Source organism: Pristiophorus japonicus, chromosome 9 (assembly GCF_044704955.1).
Source record: "Pristiophorus japonicus isolate sPriJap1 chromosome 9, sPriJap1.hap1, whole genome shotgun sequence".
Classification (NCBI taxonomy): Eukaryota; Metazoa; Chordata; class Chondrichthyes; family Pristiophoridae; genus Pristiophorus; species Pristiophorus japonicus.
This window is the reverse complement of record NC_091985.1, coordinates 106,729,182-106,746,776: the sequence shown is the minus strand read 5'-3', so window position 1 is coordinate 106,746,776 and position 17,595 is coordinate 106,729,182. Positions and strand designations below refer to the sequence as shown.

The following is a 17,595-nucleotide window of genomic DNA, read 5'->3' as shown; positions in this document are numbered from 1 at the left end:
ATTGGGGGAAAGCCCAAATTGCTAAGCTGAGAGGTGATTTAGCCAGAGTGGACTGGAAACAGCTACTTGAAGCTAAATCAGTGTCAGAGCAGTGGGAGGCATTCAAGGAGGAGACGCTGAGGGTTCAGACCAAATATGTGCCCTTAAAAGAAAAAGGGAGGGAATAACAAATCTAAAGCCCCCTCGATGTCGAGGGACATACAGGGTAGGATAAAGAAAAAAAGGAAAGCCTATGACAAATACCGAGGGCTAAATACTGCAGAATCTCGAGTGGAGTATAGAAAGTCCAGGAGTGAAATTAAAAAGGATATAGGAAAGCAAAGAGAGAGCATGAAAAATTCTTGGCAAGTAAAATCAAGGAAAACCCAAAGATGTTCTATAAATATATTAAGAGCAAGAGGATAACTAAAGAAAGGCTAGGGCCTATTAGAGACCATGAGGGTAATCTATGTGTGGAGGCGGAAGATGTGGGTATGGTTCTTAAATGAATACTTTGCATCTGTTTTCACAAGAGGGGGGCGATGCAGGCACCATCGAGGAGAAGAAGTGTGAAATATTAGATGAAATAAACATTGAGAGGAGGTATTAAAGGGTTTAGCAGCTTTGAAAGTGGATAGATCCCCGGGCCCAGATGAATTGTATCCCAGACTGTTAAGCGAAGCAAAAGAGGAAATAGCAGAGGCTCTTAGTATCATTTTCCAAACCTCTCTGGCTTCAGGTGTGGTGCCAGAGGACTGGAGGACTGCTAACGTGTACCTTTGTTTAAGATGGGACAAAGGGATAGACCGAGTAATTACAGGCCAGTCAGCCTAACCTCAGTGGTGGGAAAATTATTGGAAAAAACCCTTAAGGACAGGATAAATCTTCACTTAGAAAGACACGGATTAATCAAGGACAGTCAGTACAGATTTGTTAAGGGAAGGTCATGTCTAACTAACTTGATTCGAGTTTTTCGAGGAAGTAACCAGGAGGGTCGATGAAGGCAAAGCATATAATGTAGTGTATATGGATTTTAGCAAAGCTTTTGATAAGGTCCCACATGGCAGACTGGTCACAAAAGTAAAAGCCCATGGAATCCAAGGCAAAGTGGCAAGTTGGATCCAAAATTGGCTGAGAGGCAAGAAGCAAAAGATAATGGTTGATGGGTGTTTTTGCGAGTGGAAGGATGTTTCTAGTGTGGTTCCGCAGGGCTCAGTACTAGGTCTCTTGCTTTTTGTGATATACATCAATGATCTAGATTTGAATATTGGGGCTATGATTAAGAAGTTTGCAGATGATACTAAAATCGATTGTGTGATTGATAATGAAGAAAGTAAGCTGCAGACTGCAGGAAGATATCAACTGGTCAGGTGGGCAGAACAGTGGCAGATGGAATTTAAACCCGAGAAGTGAGGTAATGCATTTTGGGAGGGCTAACAAGGAAAGGGAATACACATTAAATGGTAGGATACTGAGGAACAAAGGGACTTTGGAGTGCATGTCCACAGATCCCTGAAAGTAACAGGCCAGGTAGATAAGGTAGTTAAGAAGGCATACGGAATGCTTGACCTTATTAGCTGAGGCATAGAATACAAGAGCAGGTGGGTTATGCTTGAACTGTATAAAACATTGGTTAGGACACATCTGGAGGACTGCGTGCAGTTCTGGTCACCACATTACAGGAAGGACGTGACTGCACTGGAGAGGGTACAGAGGAGATTGACGAGGATGCTGCCGGGAGTGGAGAATCTAAGCTATGAGGACAGATTAGATAGGCTGGATTTGTTTTCATTGGAACAGAGGAGGCTGAGGGGAGACCTCATTGAGGAGTATAAAGTTATGAGGGGCCTCGATATAATGGATAGAAAGGGCCTATTTTCCTTAGCAGATGGGTTAACAACCAGAGGGCACAAAGTTAAAGTAATTGGTAGGTTTAGAGGGGATTTGAGGGGAAATGTCTTCACGCAGAGGGTTGTGGTGGTCTGGAACTCACTGCCTGAAAGGCTGGTAGAGGCAGAAACATTTAAAAAGTACTTGGATGTGCACCTGAAGTGCCATAACCTGCAGGGTTATGGACCAAGAGCTGGAAAGTAGGATTAGGTGGATAGCCTCTTGTTGGCCGGCATGGACACGATAGGCCGAAATGGCCTCTTTCCGTGCTGTAAACTTTTATGATTCTATATGCCCCCATGGTATTGACCTCTCCACTCAGCCCCTCAATTTTATACACCTTAAATCAAGTCTCCCTCTGTTCCAAAGAAAAGAACCCCAGCCTATCCAATCTTTCCTCATAGCTAAAATTCTCCAGTTTTGGCAACATCTTTGTAAATCTCCTCTGAACCCTCTCGTAACCATCTTCCTTTGTGCTCGGTATGACTTCAGCCAGGAGTGTTTTCTCCAATTACCATTGACTTCAATTTTACTGGGCTCCTTGATGCCACACTCGGTTAAATGCTGCCATGATGTCAATGGCAGTCAACCCTCGCCTCACCTCTGGAATTTAGCTCTTTTGTCCATGTTTGGATCAAGACTGTAATGAGGTCTGGAGCTCTGCTATCATTGAGGATATTCATTAAGCCTTCTCCTCCTGTTAGTTGTTTAATTGTTCGCTATCATTCACAACTGGATGTGGCAGGACTGCAGAGCTTTGATCTGATCCGTTGGCTGCGAGATCACTTAGTTGTGTCTATCGCATGCTGCTTCGCTGTTTAGCATGTACAAAGTCCTGTGTTGTAGCTTCAGCAGGTTAGCACCTCATTTTTAGGTACACCTCATGCTGCTCCTGGCATTGAACCAGGTTTGGTCCCCTGGCTTAATGGTAACGGCAGAGTAAGGAATATGCTGGGCCATGAGGTTACTGAATGTGATGAAATACAATTCTGCTGCTGCTGATGGCCCACAGCACCTCATGGACGCCCAGTTTTGAGCTGTTAGATCTGTTCTGGTAAACTGATAGATCTCCAGTGATGATGTTTGAGTCAAATAATTGTCTATTTTAGAACTGGAGTCTGTATACCATGCAGGTAATATCAGGGTCACTGATTTACAGTGACAGTCAAATTCTATTTAACGAAATGGTATTTTGGGTTTTTACTGGTGCTTTGGGGATTGATTTTTTAAAATGCTATCCATTATACTGTTAAAAAGTATAAATACGTGGTCTTTATATGATATATATAATATATATATAAAATCCTTTACATATATGCATGTAATTTTTATCCCATAAAATTATTAAAGTTGAAAACACAAAGCAAGAATCAGCTGGAATATAGGTTCAGGAATAAGCCAATCAGACCTCGAGCCTGTTCCGCCATTCTAAGCCTCTCTAACTCTCCACTTTTAAGACGCTCCTTAAAACCTACTTCACTGACCAAGCTTTTAGTTACCTGTTCTAATATCACCTTATGTGGCTCGGTGTAAAATTTTGCTCAATAACACTTCTGTGAAGCACCTTGGGACATTCTATTATGTTAAAGGCGTTTTATAAATGCAAGTTGTTGTTTTTGTCCAGTGGATCATGGTTGATCTATATCTCATCTCAATTTACCCACTTTTGATCCATATTTCTTGATATCCTTACTTAACAAAAATCTATTAATGCCAATCTTGGAAATTTCAATTGATCCAGCATTCACACCTTTCAGGAGTGTTCCCGATTTACACTACATTCTGTGAAAACGCGCGTTTTCTGATTTTATTCCTCAATGGCCTTGCTCTAATTTTAAGATTATTCCCCATTGTTCTGGATCTACCCTGTCGAATCCCCTCTAAACACAATTTTAAACACCTCGATTAGATCACTCAACTGTTTAAACTCAAGGAATGTGAATATAGAACCCGCTCTCATAACTTAACCTTTTAATCTTCGGCACCATCCTAGTGAATCTGTCCTGTACCCCATCCAAAGCAAATATATCTTTCCTGAGGTGCAGTGCCCAGAAGGCTCTGTAAAACTGAAGCATCACTTCCTCCAGTTTATATTCCAATTCCCTTAAGATAGAGGCCAGCGTTACGTTAACCTTTTTATTACTGATGTACCTGTGCACTAGCCTTTAGTGATTTGGATACCTAAATCCCTCTGGCCCTCCACAGCTCCCACTCTCTCCAAAATAGAGGACCTCACACTTCCCCACATCTTAGGTAGTTATCGGTTATTCAGCAGGGGTTTAGTTGCATCAGAGGGAAGAGGGCAATCTGTGCTGTTACAATAATGGAGAATGATCCTGAGCTTTAGTAGCATTAGGGAATGGTCCTGGATTTTGCAGAAGTGGGGTTAGAGCCCTGAAGTTTGACAATCTGAGGCCTCTGCCCCTGCTGCCTAGCCATTGCAGCTTTAGCTGCATTTTCAAAATGCTAAGCTGCTGCCCCTGGCTGCTGCTGGGTAATCTTTGTGGCTTCACTTGGTAGTTTTCAAAATTAATGTTGTGGGAGCTGGAGGCTGTGGCCCAGCATTTCAAAAGTAACTATGGCTAAACTTGCAAATGAGTACATAGAAACATAGAAAATAGGTGCAGGAGTAGGCCATTCGGCCCTTCTAGCCTGCACCGCCATTCAATGAGTTCATGGCTGAACATGCAACTTCAGTACCCCATTCCTGCTTTCTCGCCATACCCCTTGATCCCCCGAGTAGTAAGGACCTCATCTAACTCCTTTTTGAATATATTTAGTGAATTGGCCTCAACAACTTTCTGTGGTAGAGAATTCCACAGGTTCACCACTCTCTGGGTGAAGAAATTCCTCCTCATCTCGGTCCTAAATGGCTTACCCCTTATCCTTAGACTGTGACCCCTGGTTCTGGACTTCCCCAACATTGGGAACATTCTTCCTGCATCTAACCTGTCTAACCCCGTCAGAATTTCTATGAGGTCCCCTCTCATTCTTCTGAACTCCAGTGAATACAAGCCCAGTTGATCCAGTCTTTCTTGATAGGTCAGTCCCGCCATCCCGGGAATCAGTCTGGTGAACCTTCGCTGCACTCCCTCAAGAGCAAGAATATCCTTCCTCAGGTTAGGCGACCAAAACTGTACACAATACTCCATGTGTGGCCTCACCAAGGCCCTGTACAACTGTAGCAACACCTCCCTGCCCCTGTACTCAAATCCCCTCGCTATGAAGGCCAACATGCCATTTGCTTTCTTAACCGCCGCTGTACCTGCATGCCAACCTTCAATGACTGATGTACCATGACACCCAGGTCTCTTTGCACCTCCCCTTTTCCTAATCTGTCACCATTCAGATAATAGTCTGTCTCTCTGTTTTTACCACCAAAGTGGATAACCTCACATTTATCCACATTATACTTCATCTGCCATGCATTTGCCCACTCACCTAACCTATCCAAGTCGCTCTGCAACCTCATAGCATCCTCCTCGCAGCTCACACTGCCACCCAACTTAGTGTCATCCGCAAATTTGGAGATACTACATTTAATCCCCTCGTCTAAATCATTAATGTACAGTGTAAACAGCTGGGGCCCCAGCACAGAAACTTGCGGTACCCCACTAGTCACTGCCTGCCATTCTGAAAAGTCCCCATTTACTCCTACTCTTTGCTTCCTGTCTGACAACCAGTTCTCAATCCATGTCAGCACACTACCCCCAATCCCATGTGCTTTAACTTTGCACATTAATCTCTTGTGTGGGACCTTGTCGAAAGCCTTCTGAAAGTCCAAATATACCACATCAACTGGTTCTCCCTTGTCCACTCTACTGGAAACATCCTCAAAAAATTCCAGAAGATTTGTCAAGCATGATTTCCCTTTCACAAATCCATGCTGACTTGGACCTATCATGTCACCTCTTTCCAAATGCACTGCTATGACATCCTTAATAATTGATTCCATCATTTTATCCACTATCGATGTCAGGCTGACCGGTCTATAATTCCGTGTTATCTCTCTCCCTCCTTTTTTAAAAAGTGGGGTTACATTGGCTACCCTCCACTCCATAGGAACTGATCCAGAGTCAATGGAATGTTGGAAAATGACTGTCAATGCATCCACTATTTCCAAGGCCATCTCCTTAAGTACTCTGGGATGCAGTCCATCAGGCCCTGGGGATTTATCGGCCTTCAATCCCATCAATTTCCCCAACACAATTTCCCGACTAATAAGGATTTCCCTCAGTTCCTCCTCCTTACTAGACCCTCTGACCCCTTTTATATCCGGAAGGTTGTTTGTGTCCTCCTTAGTGAATACCGAACCAAAGTACTTGTTCAATTGGTCTGCCATTTCTTTGTTCCCCGTTATGACTTCCCCTGATTCTGACTGCAGGGGACCTACGTTTGTCTTTACTAACCTTTTTCTCTTTACATATCTATAGAAACTTTTGCAATCCGTCTTAATGTTCCCTGCAAGCTTCTTCTCGTACTCCATTTTCCCTGCCCTAATCAAACCCTTTGTCCTCCTCTGCTGAGTTCTAAATCTCTCCCAGTCCCCGGGTTCGCTGCTATTTCTGGCCAATTTGTATGCCACTTCCTTGGCTTCAATACTATCCCTGATTTCCCTTGATAGCCACGGTTGAGCCACCTTCCCTTTTTTATTTTTACGCCAGACAGGAAAAATGCTTTCAGTTGTCATAAAGCTTGGGAAAAGGTTCGGCTGCAGAAGGGATGGCAGAGAGCAGAGATTCACATGGGTAATCAGGCATTAAAGTGGCATGGACTTTCCCCTAACTCAAGTTCTCCCCTCCCACGCCCAGGACTGTCAGATCCCCAGCCCCATCAAATACTCCCATATCTCATAAGAACATAAGAAATAGGAGCAGGATTAGGCCACCTGGCCCCTTGAGCCTGCACTGCCATTTAATAAGATCATGGCTGATCTGATCATGGAATCAGCTCCAATTCCCTGACCGCTCCCCATAACCCTTTATTCCCTTATCGCTCAAAAATGTGTCTCCACCTTAAATATATTCAATGACCCAGCCTCCACAGCTCTCTGGGGCAGAGAATGCCATGGATTTACAACCCTCAGAAGAAATTCCTCCTCATTTCAGTTTTAAATGGGCAGCCTCTTATTCTGAGACTATGTCCCCTAGTTTTAGTTTCCCCAATGAGTGGAAATATCTTATCTGCATCCACCTTGTCGAGCCCCCTCATTATCTTTTATGTTTCGATAAGATCACCTCTCATTCGTCTGAACTCCAATGAGCATAGGCACAACCTACTCAACCTATCTTTATAAGTCAATCCCCTTATCTCCGGAATCAACTTCGTGAACCTTCTCTGAACAGCCTCCAATGCAAGTATATCCTTCCTTAAATACTGAGACCAAAACTGTATGCAGTACTCCAGGTGTGGACTCACCAATGCCCTGTACAGTTGTAGCAGGAATTCTCTGCTTTTATACTCTATCCCCCTTGCAATAAAGGCCAACATTCCATTTGCCTTCCTGATTACTTGCTGCACCTGCATACTAACTTTTTGTGTTCCAAAAAGAGTTTCATGCACAAGGACCCCAAGGTCCCTCTGTACTGCAGCACTTTGCAATTTTTCTCCATTTAAATTATAATTTGTTTTTCTATTTTTTCTGCCAAAATGGATAACCTCACATTTTGCCACATTATACTCTATCTGCCAAATGTTTGCCCACTCACTTAGCCTGTTTATATCCCTTTGCAGATTTTGTGTGTCCTCCTCACAACTTGCCTTCCCACCCATCTTTGTATCATCAACAAACTTGGCTACATTACACTCTGTTCCTTCATCCAAGTCATTAATATAGATTGTAAATAGTTGAGGACCGATTCCTGCGGCACCCCATTCGTTACTGATTGCCAACCGGGAAATGATCCATTTATCCCGACTCTCTGCTTTCTGTTAGTTAGCCAATCCTCTGTCCATGCTAATATAGTACCCCCAACCCAGTGAACTTTTATCTTGTGCAGTAATATTTTATGTGGCACCTTATCGAATGCCTTCTGGAAATCCAAATACACCACATCCACTGGTTCTCCCTTATCCACTCTGCTTGTTACATCCTCAAAGAACTCCAGCAAACTTGTCAAATATAATTTCTCTTTCATGCTGACTCAGACCCACTTTGACTGCTACCCCCTCAATGTTGTCTTACAAGGACAAGAGTATTATACCATGCAATTAACAACATATTATTCTGCTGGCAATGTGGAAGTGTGTCTCCATAAGGCTACAAAACTTAATTAGTGATAAGTAAACGGAGCCTCAGATCAGATTTGTTTGGTGAGGAAACTACCAACTGGAAAATGCTTGCAAGTTTCTGGCTCTTGGTCAATGGAGCCATCATCAAATGATTGGCTTTTTAATCATGAGCCGAATGCATCTTTGAGGGGATTTTTTCATATAAAAAGAAAAAGGATGCGACTGCTGCCAGTGAACCGGAAGTAGTTGCGCATGTGCAGTTCCAGCACTTTTTTTTTTTGTTTGTTGTCGCCGGACTTCCCAAAATGAGGAATAAAGAAACGGATTTAGAGAATTCTTTTAGAAACATTAATTTTAAATAAAATTCAAATTATGTTTTTTTTTAAAGTTGTCGTTTGTCCTTCGAGATAACGGTTCTTAAACTGGAAGAACCACCAGTACCCTAGTAACATTCATGAAACAAAGTTAAATTAATCCAATGAATGAAACTTTATGAGCTGGATTTTCATGAGGTTTGCGACCGGCTTTTTGCCGCGATTTGATCCTCCGCAGCGAAAACCCGGTATGCAAAGACCAGGCGGGATCCTCGGGCACCTGTTTGCGGCGGCGCTTCCAAGTACCGCCAGGGACAGGTGCACCGACTTGCAACGACGCTGATTGCATTTGCAATCAACTTTCGGCACTCTCTTGCCGTGCCCAGAATAGCGACAGATCAAACCTATCAGTGCAGCTCTGCCAGCAGTGGTAAGTACGAAAACCTACAAATAAGATAAGTTAAAATGTTTATTTTTAAATTTTTTTGCAGCGATTAAGATAGTTAAGGGTCTTTGTAAATGTTTTTGAAAAAAAAAATTTCTCCCCCTCCTAAGGCCTCTCTTGCAGCACAACAACCCCGGACTAAAGTTGCCGAAACTCGCGTTTTGCGCCACGAATGCTTGTGCAACGACTCCCCCGGCGCAGGCGTAAAGGCCAAAAATTCGACCCAAGAGCAGTAAGTTTCACGTATTGCTACCGTTTTCGCCGAAAAATCCAGAAAGCCGAAAATCCAGCCCCATTAGTGATGTGCTTCAGCACTTCTCAGACCTTCCGTCTGTTGCGGTGAATGTTATTTTTTTAATTTGGAACCCGACAGTTACGCGCTGAATGCTTCTGCGCAGCTTCCAGTTTGTTGGCAGGAGTTAATCCGAAATAAAAATTAGTAGAAACTATTCTATGATGTAATTCTAGATTAGGTATATGATTGCCATGCTGCAGCAGCTACAACGAACCAATGAAAGAAGACATTTTTCAGTCACACTTATCCCAAGAATATTCACAGTGCTCAAAACCAATGAGCAGTTACAACAGAAATGGTTACATGCTCAACAATTACTGCATAAATAGAATCCTACTAAATCACTACCCATCCACTTGGCATGCCTTTACCAGCAGCAGTCCTGTCGTCTTAACCAAATATTAATTAAATTGATCATATGATTAGCTACAACCAGTGAGATTACAAGAAAGTGACAATGGAATGGTCACTACTGGCCAATGAGATTGCTCAAAGGGGACGTACCATTTTTTGAAACAACAGGTAGGTGAATAGTAGAGGAACCGTGGGATGAGTGAGACATTATGCCACAGATTCCCTTCATGTGTTTTATCACATTTTAGGCATATATTAAATAATATTTGTTCAGATCAGTATTAATTTGAAGTAGAAATATTGATACACGCGACAGCGTTGTTCCAGTAAGTTCACTGTGAACCACGTTTTCTTATTGTCTGTTCTCCATTATCTCCTGGAAGTACAAGAAATGTCACAGGGACGACTATCACACATACATATACTTTGCAGTCAGCCAGACATGTTTTAAGACATAAGGGGATAGAAATTGTCCCCTGCCTGAAACACGGCGACGCCGTTTCGATGTTTTTTACTGCAGCTGCTGTTCAGGTCGGCTCTTTCAAGAAATTCCACTCTTTATTTTTTTGGGTTTTGATCCGGAAGTCGTTCATTATGGGGGGCGAAAATGCAGCGGTGACAGCAACTGAGGGGCGGAAGTTGGATGTGGTGCATATTCACTGCCGATGATGTCAGCGCGGCGCTGCGTCACCACGGCTCTCCCCTTCACTTCGAGGGGAGAGCCTCTGCGCTTTTTAAACTTCGGGCCACTGGACCACAAGGGAGGGTTTTGGCGGGGGCAGCGGCCTGGCACCCAAGTGGGGATGCCAGGCTGCCTGTTGGTGGCCCGGCCAAACCCGGAGACATAATTATTGGGTCGACCAGGCAGTTGGCCGACAAAAAAAATAAACATGGTGGCAGTGAGCCCTCCCCTTTAAGGAAAGCCGCACCACCGCTGCAAAAGGTCACAGCCTCACTGGTCCACCGGGGAAAAGGTTGTTTTGGCACCGCCGGCCAGGCCGAAGATTTTCTGAGGGGAATGTCGCCGTCGAGGGATTAGATCGGTGGTGTGCACGGTGATGACATGCTTAACACCGATCAGCATCAGTGGAGTGGTATGGGGGGGAATCGGGGCACCGCCAAGAAAACTCGGGAGGGCAATTGGGCTAGCAGCGGCCATTCCACTAAAAATTGGCGGCCACTCCACTCCACAGCGTGGCCACCGATTTGCACTGGTAATAGGCCTGAAGGAAAGGGGCAATTTCGGCCCCAGAAAGTCAATGAAAAAAATTACAGGAAGTGCATGCAAATACAAAAAAGGAAAATTCTATTAGATTAAAACCCAAAACTATTTTCATATTCCACTAAAAACATATGATTTCTTTTAAGCTGCAGCTGCAAGACTGCTACCTGGTGTGTTGCTGCTCACAGTCGCTGCAGTACTGGCAATAGCAGGGGTAACAGAGGGCGGTGGAATCCCTGCTGCCAGATCCAGAAGTGGCTGTATGACCTCACTTTTGAACACTCCATTCTTCTGCCACAAATTCAGTACCCGCACCACTTTGCTCTGTAAAACACACATGGATCAGCCATTAGACTGTATTAATAACCATCAGCAGCTTAACTACTTCACACACTGAACTATTAGCAAAATTCCTCAAAAGAAAATGAACATAGTTTTGCAATTTCACCTAAAAGAAACCCGATCTTCTATTGGTTTGTAAACCGGTGAAAATTGCTTACCTATAATAGGCATGTTCTTCCCAAGGCTTAATCCCCTCACAAATAGGAATTGCCATTTTGGGGGGGGGGGGGGGGGGGCGGGTGGAGGGGCGATGAGGAAGAGAAGGTTGGAGAAACTACACTGCAGCACCAAATGAAGTATCTCCGAGCTGTCAGGTCAAAAAAGAAATGTTTTGTAGAACATACAAACTGCTCCAGGCAGATGCTCGATCAAATCACAAGATAAAGCCTCTGCATATTGGCTCAGAAAAATGGCAGAGTAGCCAGACTGCTCTAAACTGAATAGGTATCCCAGGAGCTATATGGGCATTACGGGTTAGGACCATACTCAGTGTCCAGGCTGCTCTAGGTGGGCACCTCAATCTCAAACAGAAGCATTTATCACAAAGACAAGAGATAAACACGTGGAGATGAGAGTAGTCACAATTCTGCAGCAAAGTTTGTCCTGGAACAACTTAAGGTGTGGGTGGCTAAGTTGATGGTGGCCTTTTGAAAAGAAAATTGTGATCACTGCACAAGAAAATTCAATTGCAAAAGTTTCAAAGAGCTTTGTATCTGGGCTACAAATAAGATTGCTGCCAGTAAACCTATGACCCATCATCATCCTCCTCCCCTGATGACCTACTGGATAAAAGCAACATCTGGTGTTGTCCTGAGTCATACACAACAGAAAGTCCAAGATTCGATTCTAATATGTACTGAGTTAGCTGATCTCACTGTGCAAGAGACAGAAGTTAGGATGATAGCAAGGGGAAAAATCAATCAGATAATTTGCTTTTCATTGCTATCAATAACTACTGCTGGAGACTGCATGTATGAAAGACAGAATGGGATTAAGCTCATCTTTGATGATCACCATGACTGAAGAAAGTGCAAAAAAGATTTACATGAATGTTACCAGATTTGGAAGGATATAACAATCAGGAAAGGTTGAGCAGGCAGGGGTTCTTTCCTTCGTAAAAAAGACTGAAAGGAGACCCAATACAGATCTTTAAAATCATGAAGGGGCTCAACAGAGTGGATGTGGAGGAACTTGTTTCCACTTGTGGGTGATTCCAGAACATGGGAGCATAAATACAAGATAGTCCCTAACAGATCATGTCAAGAATTTCTTTACACAATGAGTGGTGAGAATGTGGAACTAGTTGCCACATGGAGTGATTGAAGCAGATAGCATTTACACATTTAAGGAAAGAAGAGAACAGAGGCATGGTGGGAAGAGGTAATTAGAGTGGAAGGCGGCTCATGGAGTATAAATACCAGCATAGCCCAGTTGGGTCGAATGGCCTGTTTGTGCCGTAGATTCTGTGTACATAATTCAAATGGCCACTTGGGAAAGGTACTGGATGGCCACTGGCACCTGCCAACCCAGCCCAAGTGCTGTCATTAAATAGGAGGTCAAATGCAGCGAAAATTGGCCAAAAAAATAAATAATGCTGCACTGCATTTCTGGAACTCTCACCGAAAGGTTGGGGGAAGCAGGGAAAGTTTTTTGTCTGAGTGACTGAAAATCTTTCTAATGATAGCAGTATTATAACGCATGGTCTGAAAATGACCTCCTGAAGGGAGAGATCCTGCATGAGCTGCAGCTGAAATTTTTCACCATCTAAAATGAAGCCTAGTGTCTTTCAGAGGTGGAGAATGTGACTCCGAAAGTGGGGGCACTTATCAGCAGGTGCACAGATAGGGGGGAAACATTCTGGATATCGATGATGGCAGGTTTAAGGTCAATTCTTATCTCGTACAGAAGTTGTAAACCAGGGGTGTCAAACTTATGGCCCGTGGAACAGTTCCATCTGGCCCACAATGTGCTATGTTAAGTCCCCCGGGCACTGCACCCGACAGCCCGGGGAGATCAGTACCCGTTTAAATATCATGTTGCAACAATAGGGAGCTGCACACCCTGATTTTACATCACAAGCTCTAATACATGGAGGTGCGAGATGCAGGAAGGCTGACTACCGGCCGGCCGTGACCCACAGTAGTGCTGTGGAGCTGCGAGGAACACTCCTGCTCCTTCAGGCTCCACAAAAGAGGAAGTGATAAATCTTTCCCTACCATTTCTTCAGCAGATCCAGCAATCCCTTTACAGACTGCGTGGAGAACCTAGTTTTTCCACGCATTTTACAGAATTACCCTGAAACAGGCGCAGGACTCATCTTTGAATCTTTAAATTGATTCATTGCTGATTTCAGGTAGTTGGCAGGTATGCCTAAGAACAGTGAGGACCTTATGCTTTTGTACGAATGGGATTTAGTATGTCACTGCCAAGATTAGGTGCTGGACCCCAGCCTTCAGGCTGCTGTCTATGGGCCCTAGATTTCCAGCAGGAAAGTAATGCAAGCATTGCACACATCAAAGGAGGTGTTTGGCATGGGTGGGAGGGAATGCAGAAGACTGGAATACTGTTCTAAAGCTTCCATTATTAGTGCCTAAGGGAGCCTACTAGAAAACACATTGCTCCCTTCTTGCTCATCTTGTTTTTGAAAAAATGAAACGTATCTACTAGTCTCAAGTGATTAGAATTTATGGGCTCAATTTTCCCCAGTGATTTGCTCCGGTTTTTTTTGCGGGCAAAGTTTAAAAAACCCAAGTTTCCCCGATCAACTTGCACCAGTGTAACTTAGTTACGATTTTTTTTAGGTAAATTTTTTGCAGCCAAAGGGAGTGTAATCTGTCACCTGTGCCGATTCTGGCCAGTTAGGCAAGTTTGGCCAGCTGAGAGTTACTCCAGTTCTTCTTAGGCCAGCATATGTGGCCTCTGTAGAAAAACCTTCTGGTGAGTTAAGGAAATCGGCACAGGTGAGTGCAGCAGATGCCCGGACAGAAGCAGCAGGAGTGGTGAGAGGGGGGTGGGGGGGGTGTAAGGAAAGCTATTCAGGTATAGTTAGGTGCGGGGACCGGGAGGGAGGAGGTCATTCAGCCTGAGATCGATGCAGGGGCGCACCGGGAGGCTATTCGGCCTGGGTTAGGTGCGCGGGAGTGGACCGGGAGGACATTCGGCGTGGGATAGGTGCATGGGAGTGGACCGGGAGGACATTCGGCCTGGGCTGGGTGTGAACCAGACCACTCGGCCAGGGATAGGTGCGGGGCCGGGAGGGAGGAGGCCACTCGGCCAGGGCTAGGTGCGGGGGAGCAGACCGGGAGGCCACTCAACCAGGACTAGGTGTGGGGAGTGGGACCGGGAGGCCTTTCGGCCTGGGATAGGAGCAGGGATCGGCACCGGGAGGGGGACTTTAATAATTTAATAGAGATAAGTTGCTGTAATATATTTTTACGGTGCTTGTGCAGGCTGTGAGTTGGTTGTATGTTTCACTTTTCAGCTTCAGCCTGCATCGTCTCTGGTTACCGTGGTAACCCGATCTTTTTGGCACAGATCAAGGCTCCACCCCCAATTCTAAAAGGACAGGCTAAGCTGCGCCAAAATGAAGAAATCAAATGGGGGAACTTGGAATATTTTTTGGAGTTGTACTTCGGCCCCCCAAAAATATGCGTAACTGTTCCAAGTACGCCAAAAAAAAGCTTTGGGGAAAATTGAGCCCTATAGCTTGTAATTGGAATTACATGTTTGATCAGGGCAGACTCGAGTTTTATTTAATTAATTGGTCCATTTACTTCATACATTTTCCCTTGTATCCTTCACTTAGGATATTGACTCAGGTGTTTTTCTGTGATCTAACAGAGTGTTAGAAATCACAGGGAAAGGGAGAAGAGCAAGATATACATTTGATTTGTCCCCACAAATTAAATTATTTGGGGATCCTCAAGTCCCTGTGCAGGAACATATACAAAGGAAGGATCATAAAATTCTGAGCCTAAGCCTCCTGTGGCTGGGGATATAGGGCCCAAGTTTCCACACGATAAAAAATGGGCACCCCTCCGAGCTGGGCGCCCGTTTTTCGCGCCTAAAAAAAAAATCGCGATTCTGGAGCGTTCTGCAGCTCCTTGTCTGCCTGGCACGGCGCCCAGGGGGGCGGTGCCTACACTCGCGCCGATTTTGTAAGTGGGAGGGGGCGGGTACTATTTAAATTAGTTTTTTTCCTGCCGGCAACGCTGTGCGTGTGCGTTGGAGCGTTCGCGCATGCTCAGTGTGAAAAAAACATTGGCACTCGGCCATTTTTGTAGTTCTTTGTAGCTGTTTAATTTTTGAACATTTTTTTAAAAATAAAAGCACATTGTCATCAGCACATCAACACTTGCAGCCTTCTCACTGTCTCCTTCCCCCCCTCCCCCGCGGGAAGAGCGGGCGACTCCTCTCCCCCCCCGCGGGAAAAAACGGGCGCCTCCTACCCCCCCCCCGCGGGAAGAACGGGCGCCTCCTTCCCCCCCCCCCACCGCGGGAAGAACGGGCGCCTTCCCCCCCCCCCCGCGGGAAAGAACGGGCGCCTCCTCTCTCCTCCCCCCCCCCGCGGGCAAAACGGGCGCCTCCCCCCCCCCCGCGGGAAGAACGGGCGCCTCAGGCTGACTGCAGAATTCTCCGTGCCTGAAGCACTTTCACACAGGTAGGAAGATGGTTTATTTAATCTTTTCTTTGCTTATAAATGTTTATTCAGGTTGGATTTATTTGTATAATATTTATAGAAGTATAAATAAAGATTTATTGTAGAATTTAATGAGTTCCCTTCCCCCCCCCCTCGTTCTGGACGTCTAATTTGTAACCTGCGCCTGATTTTTTAATGTGTAGAACAGGTTTTTTCAGTTCTACAAAAATCTTCACTTGCTCCATTCTACTTTAGTTTGGAGTACGTTTTCACTGTGGAAACTTTCAAATCAGGCGTCAGTGGCCGGACACGCCCCCTTTTGAAGAAAAAATTCTGTTCCAAAGTAGAACTGTTCTACTGACTAGAACTGCAGAAAAAAAAATGTGGAGAATTGCGATTTCTAAGATAGTCCGTTCTCCACCAGTTGCTCCTAAAAATCAGGCGCAAATCATGTGGAAACTTGGGCCCATAGATTGCAGCTTCTGCTAACGAGAGATTCAGGCTACAACCCTAGTGATCGACAAGACACCTTGCAATCTTTCACTCCAGCTGACTGTTTACATTCAACCATGACAAACTTGCCACATGCAAGATATGCTTCCACACAAGCAAAACAACTATAAAATATTTATCCCCTTAATTTCACTGTCGGACTGCAGAAAAAATCCTGCTGAATTTTCTGATGAGAAAAGAAATGAGATCATAAAACAGAATTATGTTGAACACTTCTGCAATCTGTCCTTGGTCAAGTTAATATACATACATTTTTAATCTTTAGAATTTTTTATATCTGTGTTACTGCATCTAACCACACTTCCTAGTGGACATTCTGTAACAAATATGTTGCCTTGACTTATGATAAAGATCATATATTCTTCATTTAATCTTTCTAAAATTTCTACTATTATACAGAACATACCCCGCTACAGAGATACTGCTTTTCTATACTGTTCAACCTGCAATGAAAGGGTGGACTTTGGGTGAGTATTGGGGCAGAAATAAGTTTCTTTATAATCCAAGAGATCTATTTTGCTGGCTTTGCAGTCTTGAGCACCATTGCTAGTTTTTTCAGTGATGCTGTGTAATGTCAGCATAAGCCAATTAAAACGGAACAGTTGCAAGTTGTGTGTTACTTTAATAGTTTAGTGGATAGGAAGTACCCGTTTCATGAAGGAAGACACAAATAACCTTCCGAATGTACTAGGGGACAGTGGGTCTAGTGAGAAGGAGGAACTGGGAGATATCCTTAAAAAGCGGGAAATTGTGTTAGGGAAATTGATGGGATTGAAGGCCGATAAATCCCCAGGGCCTGATAGTCTGCATCCCAGAGTACTTAAGGAAGTGGCCCTAGAAATAGTGGATGCATTGGTGATCATTTTCCAACTGTCTATCGACTCTGGATCAGACTGGAGGGTAGCTAATGTAACACTTTTTAAAAAAGGAGGGAGAGAGAAAGCGGGTAATTATAGACCAATTAGCCTGATATCAGTAGTGGGGAAAATGTTGGAATCAATCATTAAGGATGAAATAGCAGCGCATTTGGAAAGCAGTGACAGGATCGGTCCAAGTCAGCATGGATTTATGAAAGGGAAATCATGCTTGACGAATCTTCTGGAATTTTTTGAGGATGTAACTAGCAGAGTGGACAAGGGAGAACCAGTGGATGTGGTGTAATTGGACTTTCAAAAGGCTTTTGACAAGGTCCCGCACAAGAGATTGGTGTGGAAAATCAAAGCACATGGTATTGGGGATAATGTACTGACGTGGATAGAGAACTGGTTGTCAGACAGGAAGCAGAGAGTTGGGATAAACGGATCCTTTTCAGAATGGCAGGCAGTGACTAGTGGAGCGCCGCAGGGCCCAGCTCTTTACAATATACATTAA

At 44.4% G+C, this 17,595-nt stretch overlaps 1 protein-coding gene across 1 annotated transcript in view; it reads right to left on the bottom strand.

The window, feature by feature from the left end:
* tiam2a (TIAM Rac1 associated GEF 2a) overlaps positions 1 to 17,595 on the bottom strand; it is a 144,119-nt gene that overhangs the window by 54,765 nt on the left and 71,759 nt on the right. The window contains exon 5 of the mRNA XM_070890980.1: positions 10,898 to 11,054. Within this exon, the coding sequence (XP_070747081.1) occupies positions 10,898 to 11,054 (157 nt within the window). The remainder of the gene's footprint in view (positions 1 to 10,897; positions 11,055 to 17,595) is intronic.